This window comes from Salmo salar, unplaced genomic scaffold (genome assembly GCF_905237065.1).
Source record: "Salmo salar unplaced genomic scaffold, Ssal_v3.1, whole genome shotgun sequence".
In the NCBI taxonomy this organism is placed as follows: domain Eukaryota; kingdom Metazoa; phylum Chordata; class Actinopteri; order Salmoniformes; family Salmonidae; genus Salmo; species Salmo salar.
The window spans coordinates 64,512-85,662 of NW_025547712.1; the positions used below are offsets into that span (position 1 = coordinate 64,512).

Genomic DNA, 21,151 nt, shown 5'->3' on the forward strand with positions numbered 1-21,151 from the left:
ACTGAGCCATCTAGATATAGTTATACTAGACAGGAATGACTGAGCCATCTAGATATAGTTATTCTAGATATAGTTATACTAGACAGGACTGACTGAGCCATCTAGATATAGTTATACTAGACAGGACTGACTGAGCCATCTAGATATAGTTATACTAGACAGGACTGACTGAGCCATCTAGATATAGTTATACTAGACAGGACTGACTGAGCCATCTAGATATAGTTATACTAGACAGGACTGACTGAGCCATCTAGATATAGTTATACTAGACAGGGCTGACTGAGCCATCTAGATATAGTTATACTAGACAGGACTGACTGAGCCATCTAGATATAGTTATACTAGACAGGAATGACTGAGCCATCTAGATATAGTTATACTAGACAGGACTGACTGAGCCATCTAGATATAGTTATACTAGACAGGAATGACTGAGCCATCTAGATATAGTTATACTAGACAGGACTGACTGAGCCATCTAGATATAGTTATACTAGACAGGAATGACTGAGCCATCTAGATATAGTTATACTAGACAGGACTGACTGAGCCATCTAGATATAGTTATACTAGACAGGACTGACTGAGCCATCTAGATATAGTTATACTAGACAGGAATGACTGAGCCATCTAGATATAGTTATACTAGACAGGACTGACTGAGCCATCTAGATATAGTTATACTAGACAGGACTGACTGAGCCATCTAGATATAGTTATACTAGACAGGACTGACTGAGCCATCTAGATATAGTTATACTAGACAGGACTGACTGAGCTATCTAGATGTAGTTATACTAGACAAGACTGACTGAGCCATCTAGATATAGTTATACTAGACAGGACTGACTGAGCCATCTAGATATAGTTATACTAGACAGGACTGACTGAGCCATCTAGATATAGTTATACTAGACAGGACTGACTGACATCTACAGTGCCTTCAGAAAGTATTCATTTTGTGTTACAGCCTGAATTTAAAATAGATTATATTGAGATTATTTGTCACTGGCCTCTACACACATTTACCCCGTAATGTCAATGCGGAATTATTATAAAGGTGCCACAGCATTACTCCTTAAAGGTGTCAGTATAAAGGTACCACAGTATTACTCCTTAAAGGTGTCGGTATAAAGGTACCACAGTATTACCCCTTAAAGGTGTCAGTATAAAGGTACCACAGTATTACTCCTTAAAGGTGTCAGTATAAAGGTACCACAGTATTACTCCTTAAAGGTGTCAGTATAAAGGTACCACAGTATTACTCCTTAAAGGTGTCAGTATAAAGGTACCACAGTATTACCCCTTAAAGGTGTCAGTATAAAGGTACCACAGTATTACCCCTTAATGGTGTCAGTATAAAGGTACCACAGTATTACTCCTTAAAGGTGTCAGTATAAAGGTACCACAGTATTACTCCTTAAAGGTGTCAGTATAAAGGTACCACAGTATTACTCCTTAAAGGTGTCAGTATAAAGGTACCACAGTATTACTCCTTAAAGGTGTCAGTATAAAGGTACCACAGTATTACCCCTTAAAGGTGTCAGTATAAAGGTACCACAGTATTACTCCTTAAAGGTGTCAGTATAAAGGTACCACAGTATTACTCCTTAAAGGTGTCAGTATAAAGGTACCACAGTATTACCCTTAAAGGTGTCAGTATAAAGGTACCACAGTATTACTCCTTAAAGGTGTCAGTATAAAGGTACCACAGTATTACTCCTTAAAGGTGTCAGTATAAAGGTACCACAGTATTACTCCTTAAAGGTGTCAGTATAAAGGTACCACAGTATTACCCCTTAAAGGTGTCAGTATAAAGGTACCACAGTATTACCCCCTTAATGGTGTCAGTATAAAGGTACCACAGTATTACTCCTTAAAGGTGTCAGTATAAAGGTACCACAGTATTACTCCTTAAAGGTGTCAGTATAAAGGTACCACAGTATTACTCCTTAAAGGTGTCAGTATAAAGGTACCACAGTATTACTCCTTAAAGGTGTCAGTATAAAGGTACCACAGTATTACCCCTTAAAGGTGTCAGTATAAAGGTACCACAGTATTACTCCTTAAAGGTGTCAGTATAAAGGTACCACAGTATTACTCCTTAAAGGTGTCAGTATAAAGGTACCACAGTATTACTCATTAAAGGTGTCAGTATAAAGGTACCACAGTATTACTCCTTAAAGGTGTCAGTATAAAGGTACCACAGTATTACTCCTTAAAGGTGTCAGTATAAAGGTACCACAGTATTACTCCTTAAAGGTGTCAGTATAAAGGTACCACAGTATTACCCCTTAAAGGTGTCAGTATAAAGGTAACACAGTATTACCCCTTAAAGGTGTCGGTATAAAGGTACCACAGTATTACTCCTTAAAGGTGTCAGTATAAAGGTACCACAGCATTACTCCTTAAAGGTGTCAGTATAAAGGTACCACAGTATTACTCCTTAAAGGTGTCAGTATAAAGGTACCACAGTATTACTCCTTAAAGGTGTCAGTATAAAGGTACCACAGTATTACCCCTTAAAGGTGTCAGTATAAAGGTACCACAGTGTTACTCCTTAAAGGTGTCATTATAAAGGTACCACAGTATTACTCCTTAAAGGTGTCAGTATAAAGGTACCACAGTATTACTCCTTAAAGGTGTCAGTATAAAGGTAACACAGTATTACTCCTTAAAGGTGTCAGTATAAAGGTACCACAGTATTACCCATTAAAGGTGTCAGTATAAAGGTACCACAGTATTACTCCTTAAAGGTGTCAGTATAAAGGTAACACAGTATTACCCCTTAAAGGTGTCAGTATAAAGGTAACACAGTATTACCCCTTAAAGGTGTCAGTATAAAGATACCACAGTATTACTCCTTAAAGGTGTCAGTATAAAGGTACCACAGTATTACTCTTTAAAGGTGTCAGTATAAAGGTACCACAGTATTACTCTTTAAAGGTGTCAGTATAAAGGTACCACAGTATTACTCCTTAAAGGTGTCAGTATAAAGGTACCACAGTATTACCCCTTAAAGGTGTCAGTATAAAGGTACCACAGTATTACTCCTTAAAGGTGTCAGTATAAAGGTACCACAGTATTACCCCTTAAAGGTGTCAGTATAAAGGTACCACAGTATTACTCCTTAAAGGTGTCAGTATAAAGGTACCACAGTATTACTCCTTAAAGGTGTCAGTATAAAGGTACCACAGTATTACCCCTTAAAGGTGTCAGTATAAAGGTACCACAGTATTACTCCTTAAAGGTGTCAGTATAAAGGTACCACAGTGTTACTCCTTAAAGGTGTCAGTATAAAGGTACCACAGTATTACTCCTTAAAGGTGTCAGTATAAAGGTACCACAGTATTACTCCTTAAAGGTGTCAGTATAAAGGTACCACAGTGTTACTCCTTAAAGGTGTCAGTATAAAGGTACCACAGTATTACTCCTTAAAGGTGTCAGTATAAAGGTACCACAGTATTACCCCTTAAAGGTGTCAGTATAAAGGTACCACAGTATTACTCCTTAAAGGTGTCAGTATAAAGGTGTCAGTATAAAGGTACCACAGTATTACTCCGTAAAGGTGTCATTATGAAGAGGTTGACTGTAGTGCAGGTCAGGTCTTCCTTCTGGTAGTTAATTGGTTCCTGTCTCTAATTGGACAGAGATCCTTCTGGTTGTTAATTGGTTCCTGTCTCTAATTGGACAGAGATCCTTCTGGTTGTTAATTGGTTCCTGTCTCTAATTGGACAGAGATCCTTCTGGTTGTTAATTGGTTCCTGTCTCTAATTGGACAGAGATCCTTCTGGTAGTTAATTGGTTCCTGTCTCTAATTGGACAGAGATCCTTCTGGTTGTTAATTGGTTCCTGTCTCTAATTGGACAGAGATCCTTCTGGTAGTTAATTGATTCCTGTCTCTAATTGGACAGAGATCCTTCTGGTTGTTAATTGGTTCCTGTCTCTAATTGGACAGAGATCCTTCTGGTAGTTAATTGGTTCCTGTCTCTAATTGGACAGAGATCCTTCTGGTTGTTAATTGGTTCCTGTCTCTAATTGGACAGAGATCCTTCTGGTTGTTAATTGGTTCCTGTCTCTAATTGGACAGAGATCCTTCTGGTAGTTAATTGGTTCCTGTCTCTAATTGGACAGAGATCCTTCTGGTTGTTAATTGGTTCCTGTCTCTAATTGGACAGAGATCCTTCTGGTTGTTAATTGGTTCCTGTCTCTAATTGGACAGAGATCCTTCTGGTTGTTAATTGGTTCCTGTCTCTAATTGGACAGAGAGAGTGATCCTACTATTACAACTAATAATAAACAGTCAGACCAGTAGCACCACGTTAGGTGTGTGTGTGTGTGTGTGTGTGTGTGTGTGTGTGTGTGTGTGTGTGTCAGTGTCCAGGTGTGTACAGGTGTCTCCAGATAGCGTAGTAGTGTGTGGCTGCTCCCATGGCAACGAACAGGTGCCAGATGGCGTGAGCGAATGGGACGACTCCATCGCTCTTAAAGAAGGCCACACCCACTACGTAGAAAATCCCGCCCACCGCCAGCTCACACAAACCTGCCGTGTCCGCCTGCAACACACACACACACACACACACACACACACACACACACACACACACACACACACACGGTCAGGGCTTAGGGGATAAACTACTTTGAAAGTTGGAACATTGACTTTAGGTAAATGTTTCTGGACGATCAATTGGTGTGTGTGTGTGTGTGTGTGTGTGCGTGCGTGTGTGTGTTACCATGGACAGGATGACCAGTGCAGGCCCCGCCCCCATGGCCACGTATCCAAGTAACTCCACCAGTTTATACCTGCAGGGAGTGACATCACCTCAGATCATTAACGTCAGGGATAGTGATGCGAGTGTGTGTGTGTGTGTGTGTGTGTGTGTGTGTGTGTGTTCAGTGTGTGTGTGTGTTCAGTGTGTGTGTGTGTGTGTGTGTGTGTGTGTGTGTGTGTGTGTGTGTGTGTGTGTGTGTGTGTGTGTGTGTGTGTGTGTCTGTGTCTGTGTCTGTGTGTGTGTCTGTGTGTGTGTGTGTGTGTGTGTGTGTGTGTGTGTATGTGTAGTGTGTGTGTGTGTGTGGTGTGTGTGTGTGTGTGTGTGTGTGTGTGTGTGTGCGTAGGGTTTCTCTGTTCCTCTCTAAGCTTCGGAGCGGAGCGGTCTCCTGGTGCGGCAGTGAGGAGGACGTTGTCGCCGTAGTGACCAGAGGGGAGGAGTTATGGTCGCTGCTGAAACTTCCGAGCGTGGCGCTGAGTGTTCTGACCCCGCCTCCTCCCGTCGCCACTTCCCCCCGTTGGCACGGAGACGCCAACGCAGCGCTGCCACAGAGACTCAGAGCACTGACTGGCCTCACACACACACACACACGCTAAAATATAACCTTAAATGATTTATGTTTTCAATAAATGTTACTGTACGTTTTCAATAAATTAACTTGTAAATTAGTTTGTAAATATCTTGTTATTTTACAGCGAGCGCCAAAAGCATTGGGACTTGTTGTTGTGCCCAAAATAATCTGAAACACAGAACAAACAGCTTGTAGAGTCGCCAGCGAGTGCTGTGAAATACGGGACCAAATACTCACCTTTTGACTGATGTAATACACACAAGGTAATTCTTCCCCCAATAACTTTTGGTCCCCTAAAATGAGGCGGGGGGGGGGAAACTATGTACAAGAAATGCTGTAAATCTCTTTTTAAATCAACAGTTTCTCTGATATAAATCTCTTAGTTCCTGTGTGAAGATCATAGATATAGTTATACTAGATAGGACTGACTGAGCTATCTAGATATAGTTATACTAGACAGGACTGACTGAGCCATCGAGATACAGTTATACTAGACAGGAATGACTGAGACATCTAGATATAGTTCTACTAGACAGGACTGACTGAGACATATAGATATAGTTCTACTAGACAGGACTGACTGAGCTATCTAGATATAGTTATACTAGACAGGACTGACTGAGCTATCTAGATATAGTTATACTACATAGGACTGACTGAGCCATCTAGATGTAGTTATACTAGACAAGACTGACTGAGCCATCTAGATATAGTTATACTAGACAGGACTGACCTGAGCCATCTAGATATAGTTATACTAGACAGGACTGACTGAGCCATCTAGATATAGTTAAACTAGACAGGACTGACTGAGCCATCTAGATATAGTTATACTAGACAGGACTGACTGAGCCATCTAGATATAGTTATACTAGACAAGACTGACTGAGCCATCTAGATGTAGTTATACTAGACAAGACTGACTGAGCCATCTAGATATAGTTATACTAGACAGGGCTGACTGAGCCATCTAGATATAGTTATACTAGACAGGACTGACTGAGCCATCTAGATATAGTTATACTAGACAGGACTGACTGAGCCATCTAGATATAGTTATACTAGACAGGACTGACTGAGCTATCTAGATGTAGTTATACTAGACAAGACTGACTGAGCCATCTAGATATAGTTATACTAGACAGGGCTGACTGAGCCATCTAGATATAGTTATACTAGACAGGACTGACTGAGCCATCTAGATATAGTTATACTAGACAGGACTGACTGAGCCATCTAGATATAGTTATACTAGACAGGACTGACTGAGCCATCTAGATATAGTTATACTAGACAGGACTGACTGAGCCATCTAGATATAGTTATACTAGACAGGACTGACTGAGCCATCTAGATATAGTTATACTAGACAGGACTGACTGAGCCATCTAGATATAGTTATACTAGACAGGACTGACTGAGCCATCTAGATATAGTTATACTAGACAGGACTGACTGAGCCATCTAGATATAGTTATACTAGACAGGACTGACTGAGCCATCTAGATATAGTTATACTAGACAGGACTGACTGAGCCATCTAGATATAGTTATACTAGACAGGACTGACTGAGCCATCTAGATATAGTTATACTAGACAGGACTGACTGAGCCATCTAGATATAGTTATACTAGACAGGGCTGACTGAGCCATCTAGATATAGTTATACTAGACAGGACTGACTGAGCCATCTAGATATAGTTATACTAGACAGGACTGACTGACATCTACAGTGCCTTCAGAAAGTATTCATTTTGTGTTACAGCCTGAATTTAAAATAGATTATATTGAGATTATTTGTCACTGGCCTCTACACACATTTACCCCGTAATGTCAATGCGGAATTATTATAAAGGTGCCACAGCATTACTCCTTAAAGGTGTCAGTATAAAGGTACCACAGTATTACCCCTTAAAGGTGTCAGTATAAAGGTACCACAGTATTACTCCTTAAAGGTGTCAGTATAAAGGTACCACAGTATTACTCCTTAAAGGTGTCAGTATAAAGGTACCACAGTATTACTCCTTAAAGGTGTCAGTATAAAGGTACCACAGTATTACTCCTTAAAGGTGTCAGTATAAAGGTACCACAGTATTACCCCTTAAAGGTGTCAGTATAAAGGTACCACAGTATTACCCCTTAAAGGTGTCAGTATAAAGGTACCACAGTGTTACTCCTTAAAGGTGTCAGTATAAAGGTACCACAGTATTACTCCTTAAAGGTGTCAGTATAAAGGTACCACAGTATTACTCCTTAAAGGTGTCAGTATAAAGGTACCACAGTATTACTCCTTAATGGTGTCAGTATAAAGGTACCACAGTATTACTCCTTAAAGGTGTCAGTATAAAGGTACCACAGTATTACTCTTTAAAGGTGTCAGTATAAAGGTACCACAGTATTACTCCTTAAAGGTGTCAGTATAAAGGTACCACAGTATTACTCCTTAAAGGTGTCAGTATAAAGGTACCACAGTATTACCCCTTAAAGGTGTCAGTATAAAGGTACCACAGTATTACTCCTTAAAGGTGTCAGTATAAAGGTACCACAGTATTACTCCTTAAAGGTGTCAGTATAAAGGTACCACAGTATTACTCCTTAAAGGTGTCAGTATAAAGGTACCACAGTATTACTCATTAAAGGTGTCAGTATAAAGGTACCACAGTATTACCCATTAAAGGTGTCAGTATAAAGGTACCACAGTATTACTCCTTAAAGGTGTCAGTATAAAGGTAACACAGTATTACCCCTTAAAGATGTCAGTATAAAGGTAACACAGTATTACCCCTTAAAGGTGTCAGTATAAAGATACCACAGTATTACTCCTTAAAGGTGTCAGTATAAAGGTACCACAGTATTACTCTTTAAAGGTGTCAGTATAAAGGTACCACAGTATTACTCCTTAAAGGTGTCAGTATAAAGGTACCACAGTATTACTCCTTAAAGGTGTCAGTATAAAGGTACCACAGTATTACTCCTTAAAGGTGTCAGTATAAAGGTGTCAGTATAAAGGTAACACAGTATTACTCCTTAAAGGTGTCAGTATAAAGGTACCACAGTATTACTCCTTAAAGGTGTCAGTATAAAGGTACCACAGTATTACTCCTTAAAGGTGTCAGTATAAAGGTACCACAGTATTACTCCTTAAAGGTGTCAGTATAAAGGTACCACAGTATTACCCCTTAAAGGTGTCAGTATAAAGGTACCACAGTGTTACTCCTTAAAGGTGTCAGTATAAAGGTACCACAGTATTACTCCTTAAAGGTGTCAGTATAAAGGTACCACAGTATTACTCCTTAAAGGTGTCAGTATAAAGGTACCACAGTATTACTCCTTAAAGGTGTCAGTATAAAGGTACCACAGTATTACTCCTTAAAGGTGTCAGTATAACGGTACCACAGTATTACCCCTTAAAGGTGTCAGTATAAAGGTACCACAGTATTACTCCTTAAAGGTGTCAGTATAAAGGTAACACAGTATTACCCCTTAAAGGTGTCAGTATAAAGGTACCACAGTATTACTCCTTAAAGGTGTCAGTATAAAGGTACCACAGTATTACCCCTTAAAGGTGTCAGTATAAAGGTAACACAGTATTACCCCTTAAAGGTGTCAGTATAAAGGTACCACAGTATTACTCCGTAAAGGTGTCATTATAAAGGTACCACAGTATTACTCCTTAAAGGTGTCAGTATAAAGGTACCACAGTATTACTCCTTAAAGGTGTCAGTATAAAGGTACCACAGTATTACCCCTTAAAGGTGTCAGTATAAAGGTACCACAGTATTACCCCTTAAAGGTGTCAGTATAAAGGTGTCAGTATAAAGGTACCACAGTATTACTCCTTAAAGGTGTCAGTATAAAGGTACCACAGTATTACTCCTTAAAGGTGTCGGTATAAAGGTACCACAGTATTACTCCGTAAAGGTGTCATTATGAAGAGGTTGACTGTAGTGCAGGTCAGGTCTTCCTTCTGGTAGTTCATTGGTTCCTGTCTCTAATTGGACAGAGATCCTTCTGGTTGTTAATTGGTTCCTGTCTCTAATTGGACAGAGATCCTTCTGGTTGTTAATTGGTTCCTGTCTCTAATTGGACAGAGATCCTTCTGGTTGTTAATTGGTTCCTGTCTCTAATTGGACAGAGATCCTTCTGGTTGTTAATTGGTTCCTGTCTCTAATTGGACAGAGATCCTTCTGGTTGTTAATTGGTTCCTGTCTCTAATTGGACAGAGATCCTTCTGGTAGTTAATTGGTTCCTGTCTCTAATTGGACAGAGATCCTTCTGGTTGTTAATTGGTTCCTGTCTCTAATTGGACAGAGATCCTTCTGGTTGTTAATTGGTTCCTGTCTCTAATTGGACAGAGAGAGTGATCCTACTATTACAACTAATAATAGTCAGACCAGATCACTGTTTAGCTAGCACCACGTTAGGTGTGTGTGTGTGTGTGTGTGTGTGTGTGTGTGTGTGTGTCAGTGTCCAGGTGTGTACAGGTGTCTCCAGATAGCGTAGTAGTGTGTGGCTGCTCCCATGGCAACGAACAGGTGCCAGATGGCGTGAGCGAATGGGACGACTCCATCGCTCTTAAAGAAGGCCACACCCACTACGTAGAAAATCCCGCCCACCGCCAGCTCACACAAACCTGCCGTGTCCGCCTGCAAACACACACACACACACACACACACACACACACACACACACACACACACACACACACACACGGTCAGGGCTTAGGGGATAAACTACTTTGAAAGTTGGAACATTAACTTTAGGTAAATGTTTCTGGACGATCAATTGGTGTGTGTGTGTGTGTGTGTGTGTGCGTGCGTGTGTGTGTGTGTTACCATGGACAGGATGACCAGTGCAGGCCCCGCCCCCATGGCCACGTATCCAAGTAACTCCACCAGTTTATACCTGCAGGGAGTGACATCACCTCAGATCATTAACGTCAGGGATAGTGATGCGAGTGTGTGTGTGTGTGTGTGTGTGTGTGTGTGTGTGCTTGTGTGTGTGTGGTACCTCTCGTGAAAGTAGAAGACATATGTGGAGCCGATAATCGCCATGATCCAGATAATCCACCGCATGTGAGACGACCACGGACCCAACTCCCTCAGCATTAACCTGGAAACACCCAACTCCCTCAGCATTAACCTGGAAACACCCAACTCCCTCAGCATTAACCTGGAAACACATGACCATGGACCCAACTCCCTCAGCATTAACCTGGAAACACCCAACTCCCTCAGCATTAACCTGGAAACACCCAACTCCCTCAGCATTAACCTGGACACACCCAACTCCCTCAGCATTAACCTGGAAACACCCAACTCCCTCAGCATTAACCTGGAAACACCCAACTCCCTCAGCATTAACCTGGAAACACCCAACTCCCTCAGCATTAACCTGGAAACACCCAACTCCCTCAGCATTAACCTGGAAACACCCAACTCCCTCAGTAATAACCTGGAAACACCCATGGACCCAACTCCCTCAGCATTAACCTGGAAACACCCAACTCCCTCAGCATTAACCTGGAAACACCCAACTCCCTCAGCATTAACCTGGAAACACCCAACTCCCTCAGCATTAACCTGGAAACACCCAACTCCCTCAGCATTAACCTGGAAACACCCAACTCCCTCATTATTAACCTGGAAACACATGACCACGGACCCAACTCTTTCTATCTCAGGTACGGGAAGCTTCATATGGAAGGTGTGTGACCGTGGGATTGGTGGAATAAGTGCGTGTAACATCAGCGCTCTGTGATTGGTCAGACAGTTTTGATTGAGCGACGTTGTTTTTTTGTTTGTTAACGCGTTTTCATTGGTCAGTTCCTGGGTAGCGATAATGATGCTTCGTTTACGTTGCAGGTTAGGAGAATTAACGTAGCAGGTTAGCAGGTTAGGAGAATTAGCGTAGCAGGTTAGGAGAATTAACGTAGCAGGTTAGGAGAATTAACGTAGCAGGTTAGGAGGATTAACATAGCAGGTTAGGAGAATTAACGTATCAGATTAGCAGGTTAGGAGAATTAACGTAGCAGGTTAGGAGAATTAACGTAGCAGGTTAGGAGAATTAACGTAGCAGGTTAGGAGAATTAACGTAGCAGGTTAGGAGAATTAACGTATCAGGTTAGGAGAATTAACGTAGCAGATTAGGAGAATTAACGTAGCAGGTTAGGAGAATTAACATAGCAGGTTAGGAGAATTAACGTAGCAGGTTAGGAGAATTAACGTAGCAGGTTAGGAGAATTAACGTAGCAGGTTAGGAGGTTAGGAGAATTAACGTAGCAGGTTAGGAGAATTAACGTAGCAGGTTAGGAGAATTAACGTAGCAGGTTAGGAGAATTAACGTAGCACGTTAGGGAGAATTAACGTAGCAGGTTAGGAGAATTAATGTAGCAGGTTAGGAGAATTAACGTAGCAGGTTAGGAGAATTAACGTAGCAGGTTAGGAGAATTAACCCAGCAGGTTAGGAGAATTAACGTAGCAGGTTAGGAGAATTAACGTAGCAGGTTAGGAGAATTAACGTAGCAGGTTAGGAGAATTAACGTAGCAGGTTAGGAGAATTAATGTAGCAGGTTAGGGAGAATTAATGTAGCAGGTTAGGAGAATTAACGTAGCAGGTTAGGGAGAATTAATGTAGCAGGTTAGGAGAATTAACGTAGCAGGTTAGGAGAATTAACGTAGCAGGTTAGGAGAATTAACGTAGCAGGTTAGGAGAATTAACGTAGCAGGTTAGGAGAATTAACGTAGCAGGTTAGGAGAATTAACGTGGCAGAATAGGAGAATTAACGTAGCAGGTTAGGAGAATTAACGTAGCAGGTTAGGAGAATTAACGTAGCAGGTTAGGAGAATTAACGTACTGTAGCAGGTTAGGAGAATTAACGTACTGTAGCAGGTTAGGAGAATTAACGTAGCAGGTTAGGAGAATTAACGTAGCAGATTAGGAGAATTAACATAGCAGGTTAGGAGAATTAACGCAGCAGGTTAGGAGAATTAACGTTAGGAGAATTAACGCAGCAGGTTAGGAGAATTAACGCAGCAGGTTAGGAGAATTAACGTAGCAGGTTAGGAGAATTAACGTAGCAGGTTAGGAGAATTAACGTAGCAGGTTAGGAGAATTAACGTAGCAGGTTAGGAGAATTAACGTGGCAGAATAGGAGAATTAACGTAGCAGGTTAGGAGAATTAACGTAGCAGGTTAGGAGAATTAACGTAGCAGGTTAGGAGAATTAACGTACTGTAGCAGGTTAGGAGAATTAACGTAGCAGGTTAGGAGAATTAACGTAGCAGGTTAGGAGAATTAACATAGCAGGTTAGGAGAATTAACGCAACAGGTTAGGAGAATTAACGTTAGGAGAATTAACGCAGCAGGTTAGGAGAATTAACGCAGCAGGTTAGGAGAATTAACGTAGCAGGTTAGGAGGATTAACGCAGCAGGTTAGGAGAATTAACGTAGCAGGTTAGGAGAATTAACGTAGCAGGATAGGGAGAATTAACGTAGCAGGTTAGGAGAATTAACGTAGCAGGTTAGGAGAATTAACGTAGCAGGTTAGCAGGTTAGGAGAATTAACGTAGCAGGTTAGGGAGAATTAACGTAGCAGGTTAGGAGAATTAACGTAGCAGGTTAGCAGGTTAGGAGAATTAACGTAGCAGGTTAGGGAGAATTAACGTAGCAGGTTAGGAGAATTAACGTAGCAGGTTAGGAGAATTAACGTAGCAGGTTAGGAGAATTAACGTAGCAGGTTAGGAGAATTAACGTAGCAGGTTAGCAGGTTAGGAGAATTAACGTAGAAGATTAGGAGAATTAACGTAGCAGGTTAGGAGAATTAACGTAGCAGGTTAGGAGAATTAACGTAGCAGGTTAGGAGAATTAACGGATCAGGTTAGGAGAATTAACGTAGCAGGTTAGGAGAATTAACGCAGTAGGTTAGGAAAATTAACGTAGCAGGTTAGGAGAATTAACGTAGCAGGTTAGGAGAATTAACGTAGCAGGTTAGGAGAATTAATGTAGCAGGTTAGGAGCTTAGGAGAATTAACGTAGCAGGTTAGGAGAATTAACGTAGCAGGTTAGGAGAATTAACGTAGCAGGTTAGGAGAATTAACGTAGCAGGTTAGGAGAATTAACGCAGCAGGTTAGGAGAATTAACGTAGCAGGTTAGGAGGTTAGGAGAATTAACGTAGCAGGTTAGGAGAATTAGCGTAGCAGGTTAGGAAAATTAACGTAGCAGGTTAGGAGAATTATTGTAGCAGGTTAGGAGAATTAACGCAGCAGGTTAGGAGAATTAACGTAGCAGGTTAGGAGAATTAACGTAGCAGGTTAGGAGAATTAACGTAGCAGGTTAGGAGAATTAACGTAGCAGGTTAGGAGAATTAACGTAGCAGGTTAGGAGAATTAACGTGGCAGGTTAGGAGAATTAACGTAGCAGGTTAGCAGGTTAGGAGAATTAGCGTAGCAGGTTAGGAGAATTAACGTAGCAGGTTAGGAGAATTAACGTAGCAGGTTAGGAGGATTAACATAGCAGGTTAGGAGAATTAACGTATCAGATTAGCAGGTTAGGAGAATTAACGTAGCAGGTTAGGAGAATTAACGTAGCAGGTTAGGAGAATTAACGTAGCAGGTTAGGAGAATTAACGTAGCAGGTTAGGAGAATTAACGTAGCAGGTTAGGAGAATTAACACAGCAGGTTAGGAGAATTAACGTAGCAGGTTAGGAGAATTAACGTAGCAGGTTAGGAGAATTAACGTAGCAGGTTAGGAGAATTAACGTAGCAGGTTAGGATAATTAACGTAGCAGGTTAGGAGAATTAACGTAGCAGGTTAGGAGAATTAACGTAGCAGGTTAGGAGGTTAGGAGAATTAACATAGCAGGTTAGGAGAATTAACGTAGGAGGTTTGGAGGTTAGGAGAATTAACGCAGCAGGTTAGGAGAATTAACGTAGCAGGTTAGGAGAATTAGCGTAGGAGGTTAGGAGGTTAGGAGAATTAACGCAGCAGGTTAGGAGAATTAACATAGCAGGTTAGGAGAATTAACGTAGCAGGTTAGGAGAATTAACGCAGCAGGTTAGGAGAATTAACGTAGCAGGTTAGGAGAATTAACGCAGCAGGTTAGGAGGTTAGGAGAATTAACGCAGCAGGTTAGGAGAATTAACGTAGCAGGTTAGGAGAATTAACGTAGCAGGTTAGGAGGTTAGGAGAATTAACATAGCAGGTTAGGAGAATTAACGTAGGAGGTTTGGAGGTTAGGAGAATTAACGCAGCAGGTTAGGAGAATTAACGTAGCAGGTTAGGAGAATTAGCGTAGGAGGTTAGGAGGTTAGGAGAATTAACGCAGCAGGTTAGGAGAATTAACATAGCAGGTTAGGAGAATTAACGTAGCAGGTTAGGAGAATTAACGCAGCAGGTTAGGAGAATTAACGTAGCAGGTTAGGAGAATTAACGTAGCAGGTTAGGAGAATTAACGCAGCAGGTTAGGAGAATTAACGTAGCAGGTTAGGAGAATTAACGTAGCAGGTTAGGAGAATTAACGTAGCAGGTTAGGAGAATTAACGTAGCAGGTTAGCAGGTTAGGAGAATTAACGTAGCAGGTTAGGGAGAATTAACGTAGGAGGTTTGGAGGTTAGGAGAATTAACGCAGCAGGTTAGGAGAATTAGCGTAGGAGGTTAGGAGGTTAGGAGAATTAACGCAGCAGGTTAGGAGAATTAACATAGCAGGTTAGGAGAATTAACGTAGCAGGTTAGGAGAATTAACGCAGCAGGTTAGGAGAATTAACGTAGCAGGTTAGGAGAATTAACGTAGCAGGTTAGGAGGTTAGGAGAATTAACGTAGCAGGTTAGGAGAATTAACGTAGCAGGTTAGGAGAATGAGGTTAAGTTTAGGAAAAGGCTTAGCTAAAATGCTCTCACAGGCACAAAACGGTCTTGAGTGGCAACAAATCTGCCCAGTTAGCGGTTTGATTTCCATCCTCCCTCTCCTGTTGATACGCCCGTTAATGTTGACACACACACACACACACACACACACACACACACACACACACACACACACACACACACACACACACACACACACACACACACACACACCTACCAGGGGGTACACACACCTACCAGGGGGTACACACACCTACCAGGGGGTACACACACCTACCAGGGGGTACTAACACCTACCAGGGGGTACACACACCTACCAGGGGATACTAACACCTACCAGGGGGTACTAACACCTACCAGGGGGTACACACACCTACCAGGGGGTACACACACCTACCAGGGGGTACTAACACCTACCAGGGGGTGTAGGAAGCAGCGATGAAGAAGTAGATGGCCATTCTGTCACACATGTGGAAACGCTGCTCCACTAGACTGTAGAGAGACAGTTATTACACACAGTTATTACACACACAGTTATTATACACACAGTTATTATACACACAGTTATTATACACACAGTTATTACACACACAGTTATTACACACAGTTATTACACACAGTTATTACACACACAGTTATTACACACACAGTTATTATACACACAGTTATTACACACACAGTTATTACACACACAGTCATTATACACACAGTTATTACACACACAGTTATTATACACACAGTTATTATACACACAGTTATTATACACACAGTTATTACACACAGTTATTACACACACAGTTATTATACACACAGTTATTACACACACAGTTATTACACACACAGTTATTACACACACAGTTATTATACACACAGTTATTACACACACAGTTATTATACACACAGTTATTATACACACAGTTATTATACACACAGTTATTACACACAGTTATTACACACACAGTTATTATACACACAGTTATTATACACACAGTTATTACACACAGTTATTACACACACAGTTATTATACACACAGTTATTATACACACAGTTATTACACACAGTTATTACACACACAGTTATTACACACAGTTATTACACACACAGTTATTACACACAGTTATTACACACACAGTTATTATACACACAGTTATTATACACACAGTTATTATACACAGTTATTATACACACAGTTATTATACACAGTTATTACACACAGTTATTATACACAGTTATTACACACACAGTTATTACACACAGTTATTATACACAGTTATTACACACAGTTATTATACACAGTTATTACACACACAGTTATTATACACACAGTTATTATACACAGTTATTAGACACACAGTTATTACAAACAGTTATTATACACGCAGTTATTACACACAGTTATTATACACAGTTATTACACACAGTTATTATACACACAGTTATTATACACACAGTTATTATACACACAGTTATTATACACAGTTATTACACACACAGTTATTATACACAGTTATTACACACAGTTATTACACACACAGTTATTACACACACAGTTATTATACACACAGTTATTATACACACAGTTATTACACACAGTTATTATACACAGTTATTACACACAGTTATTATACACACAGTTATTATACACACAGTTATTATACACACAGTTATTATACACAGTTATTACACACACAGTTATTATACACAGTTATTACACACAGTTATTACACACACAGTTATTACACACACAGTTATTATACACACAGTTATTACACACACAGTTATTATACACACAGTTATTATACACACAGTTATTATACACACAGTTATTACACACAGTTATTACACACACAGTTATTACACACACAGTTATTATACACACAGTTATTATACACACAGTTATTACACACAGTTATTATACACACAGTTATTATACACACAGTTATTACACACAGTTATTACACACACAGTTATTACACACAGTTATTACACACACAGTTATTACACACAGTTATTACACACACAGTTATTATACACACAGTTATTATACACACAGTTATTATACACACAGTTATTATACACAGTTATTATACACACAGTTATTATACACAGTTATTACACACAGTTATTATACACAGTTATTACACACACAGTTATTACACACAGTTATTATACACAGTTATTACACACAGTTATTATACACAGTTATTACACACACAGTTATTATACACACAGTTATTATACACAGTTATTAGACACACAGTTATTACACACAGTTATTATACACACAGTTATTACACACAGTTATTACACACAGTTATTATACCCACAGTTATTACACACAGTTATTATACACACAGTTATTATACACAGTTATTATACACACAGTTATTATACACAGTTATTACACACACAGTTATTACACACAGTTATTATACACACAGTTATTACACACACAGTTATTATACACAGTTATTATACAAAGTTATTATACACACAGTTATTACACACACAGTTATTATACACAGTTATTATACACAGTTATTATACACACAGTTATTATACACAGTTATTACACACACAGTTATTACACACACAGTTATTACACACACAGTTATTATACACACAGTTATTATACACACAGTTATTATACACACAGTTATTATACACACAGTTATTACACACACAGTTATTGTACACAGTTATTATACACACAGTTATTACACACAGTTATTATACACACAGTTATTATACAAAGTTATTATACACACAGTTATTATACACACAGTTATTACACACAGTTATTATACACAGTTATTATACACACAGTTATTATACACAGTTATTATACACAGTTATTACACACACAGTTATTATACACAGTTATTATACACAGTTATTATACACACAGTTATTACACACACAGTTATTACACACAGTTATTACACAGTTATTATACACACAGTTATTATACACAGTTATTATACACACAGTTATTATACACAGTTATTATACACACAGTTATTACACACAGTTATTACACACACAGTTATTACACACAGTTATTACACACAGTTATTATACACACAGTTATTATACACAGTTATTACACACACAGTTATTATACACACAGTTATTATACACAGTTATTAGACACACAGTTATTACAAACAGTTATTATACACGCAGTTATTACACACAGTTATTACACACAGTTATTATACACAGTTATTACACACAGTTATTATACACACAGTTATTATACACACAGTTATTATACACACAGTTATTATACACAGTTATTACACACACAGTTATTATACACATTTATTACACACAGTTATTACACACACAGTTATTATACACACAGTTATTATACACACAGTTATTATACACAGTTATTACACACACAGTTATTATACACAGTTATTACACACAGTTATTATACACACAGTTATTATACACACAGTTATTATACACACAGTTATTACACACACAGTTATTACACACACAGTTAATATACACGCAGTTATTACACACAGTTATTATACACAGTTATTATACACACGGTTATTACACACGGTTATTACACAGTTATTATACACACAGTTATTACACACAGTTATTACACACACAGTTATTACACACACAGTTATTATACACAGTTATTACACACACAGTTATTACACAGTTATTATACACACAGTTATTATACACACAGTTATTACACACAGTTATTACACACACAGTTATTACACACAGTTATTACACACACAGTTATTACACACAGTTATTATACACACAGTTATTATATACACAGTTATTACACACAGTTATTATACACACAGTTATTATACACACAATTATTACACACAGTTATTACACAGTTATTACACACAGTTATTATACACACAGTTATTACACACAGTTATTACACACAGTTATTATACACAGTTATTACACACAGTTATTATACACACAATTATTACACACACAGTTATTATACACAGTTATTATACACACAGTTATTACACACAGTTATTATACACACAGTTATTATAGACACAGTTATTACACACAGTTATTATACACACAGTTATTATACACACAGTTATTATACACACAGTTATTACACACAGTTATTACACACACAGTTATTATACACACAGTTATTACACACACAGTTATTACACACACAGTTATTACACACAGTTATTACACACACAGTTATTACACACACAGTTATTACACACACAGTTATTACACACAGTTATTATAGACACAGTTATTACACACAGTTATTACACACAGTTATTATACACGCAGTTATTACACACAGTTATTACACACAGTTATTACACACAGTTATTACACACAGTTATTACACACAATTATTACACACAGTTATTACACACAGTTATTATACACACAGTTATTATACACACAATTATTACACACAGTTATTACACAGTTATTACACACAGTTATTATACACACAGTTATTACACACAGTTATTACACACAGTTATTATACACAGTTATTACACACAGTTATTACACACAGTTATTATACACACAATTATTACACACACAGTTATTATACACAGTTATTATACACACAGTTATTACACACAGTTATTATACACACAGTTATTATAGACACAGTTATTACACACAGTTATTATACACACAGTTATTATACACACAGTTATTATACACGCAGTTATTATACATGCAGTTATTATACACACAGTTATTACACACAGTTATTACACACACAGTTATTACACACAGTTATTACACACACAGGTATTATACACACACACAGTTATTACACACACAGTTATTACACACAGTTATTACACACAGTTATTGTACACACAGGTATTATACACAAACACAGTTATTATACACACAGGTATTATACACAAACACAGTTATTATACACACAGGTATTATACACAAACACAGTTATTATACACACAGGTATTATACACAAGCAAAGTTATTATACACACACAGTTATTATAAAGTTATTATAGACAGTTATTATAAACCGTTATTATACACAGCTATCAATAAGTTATTATACAGTTATTATACACGCACAGGTATTATAAACTGTTATTATACAGTTATTACACACGGTTATTATACACAAAGTTATTACACACAGTTATTATACACACACACAGTTATTATAAAAGTATTATACACAGTTATTACACAGATATTACAAACCATTATTATACAGTTATTATACACACACAGGTATTATAAACAGTTATTATACAGTTATTATACATGCAGTTATTGCACACAGTTATTACCCAGTTATTATACACTCAGTTATAGTACACAGTTAATATACACGCAGTTATTATACAGTTATTATACACACAGGTATTATAAACAGTTATTATACACACAGGTATTATAAACAGTTATTATACACACAGGTATTATAAACAGTTATTATACACACAGGTATTATAAACAGTTATTATACACACAGGTATTATAAACAGTTATTATACACACAGCTATTACACAGTTATTATACACAATTATTATACAGTTAATATACACAGTTATTATACACAGTTATTACAGTTATTATACACAGTTACTATACACACACAGTTATTATACACAGTTATTACAATTATTATACACAGTTACTATACACACACAGTTATTATACACACACACACACAGTTATTATACCCACAGTTATTACACACAGTTATTATACTGTGATGACCCTCCCACTCTGCGTCGACCCTCCCACTCTTATACGACCCTCCCACTCTGCGTCGACCCTCCCACTCTGTCTGACGACCCTCCCACTCTGATACGACCCTCCCACTCTGATACGACCCTCCCACTCTGATACGACCCTCCCACTCTGCGATGACCCTCCCACTCTGATACGACCCTC

The 21,151-nt window shown here is 38.5% G+C and overlaps 1 protein-coding gene across 1 annotated transcript; it reads right to left on the bottom strand.

The window, feature by feature from the left end:
- Positions 1-9,810: 9,810 nt before the first annotated feature.
- On the bottom strand, positions 9,811-15,704 carry LOC123732229 (monocyte to macrophage differentiation factor 2-like; the record flags this gene model as incomplete). Its single annotated transcript, XM_045711519.1, has 4 exons — positions 9,811-9,993; positions 10,183-10,252; positions 10,358-10,459; positions 15,630-15,704. Coding segments are annotated over 4 exons (430 nt in total), but the record flags the coding sequence as incomplete, so codon positions are not given.
- Positions 15,705-21,151: the final 5,447 nt, after the last annotated feature.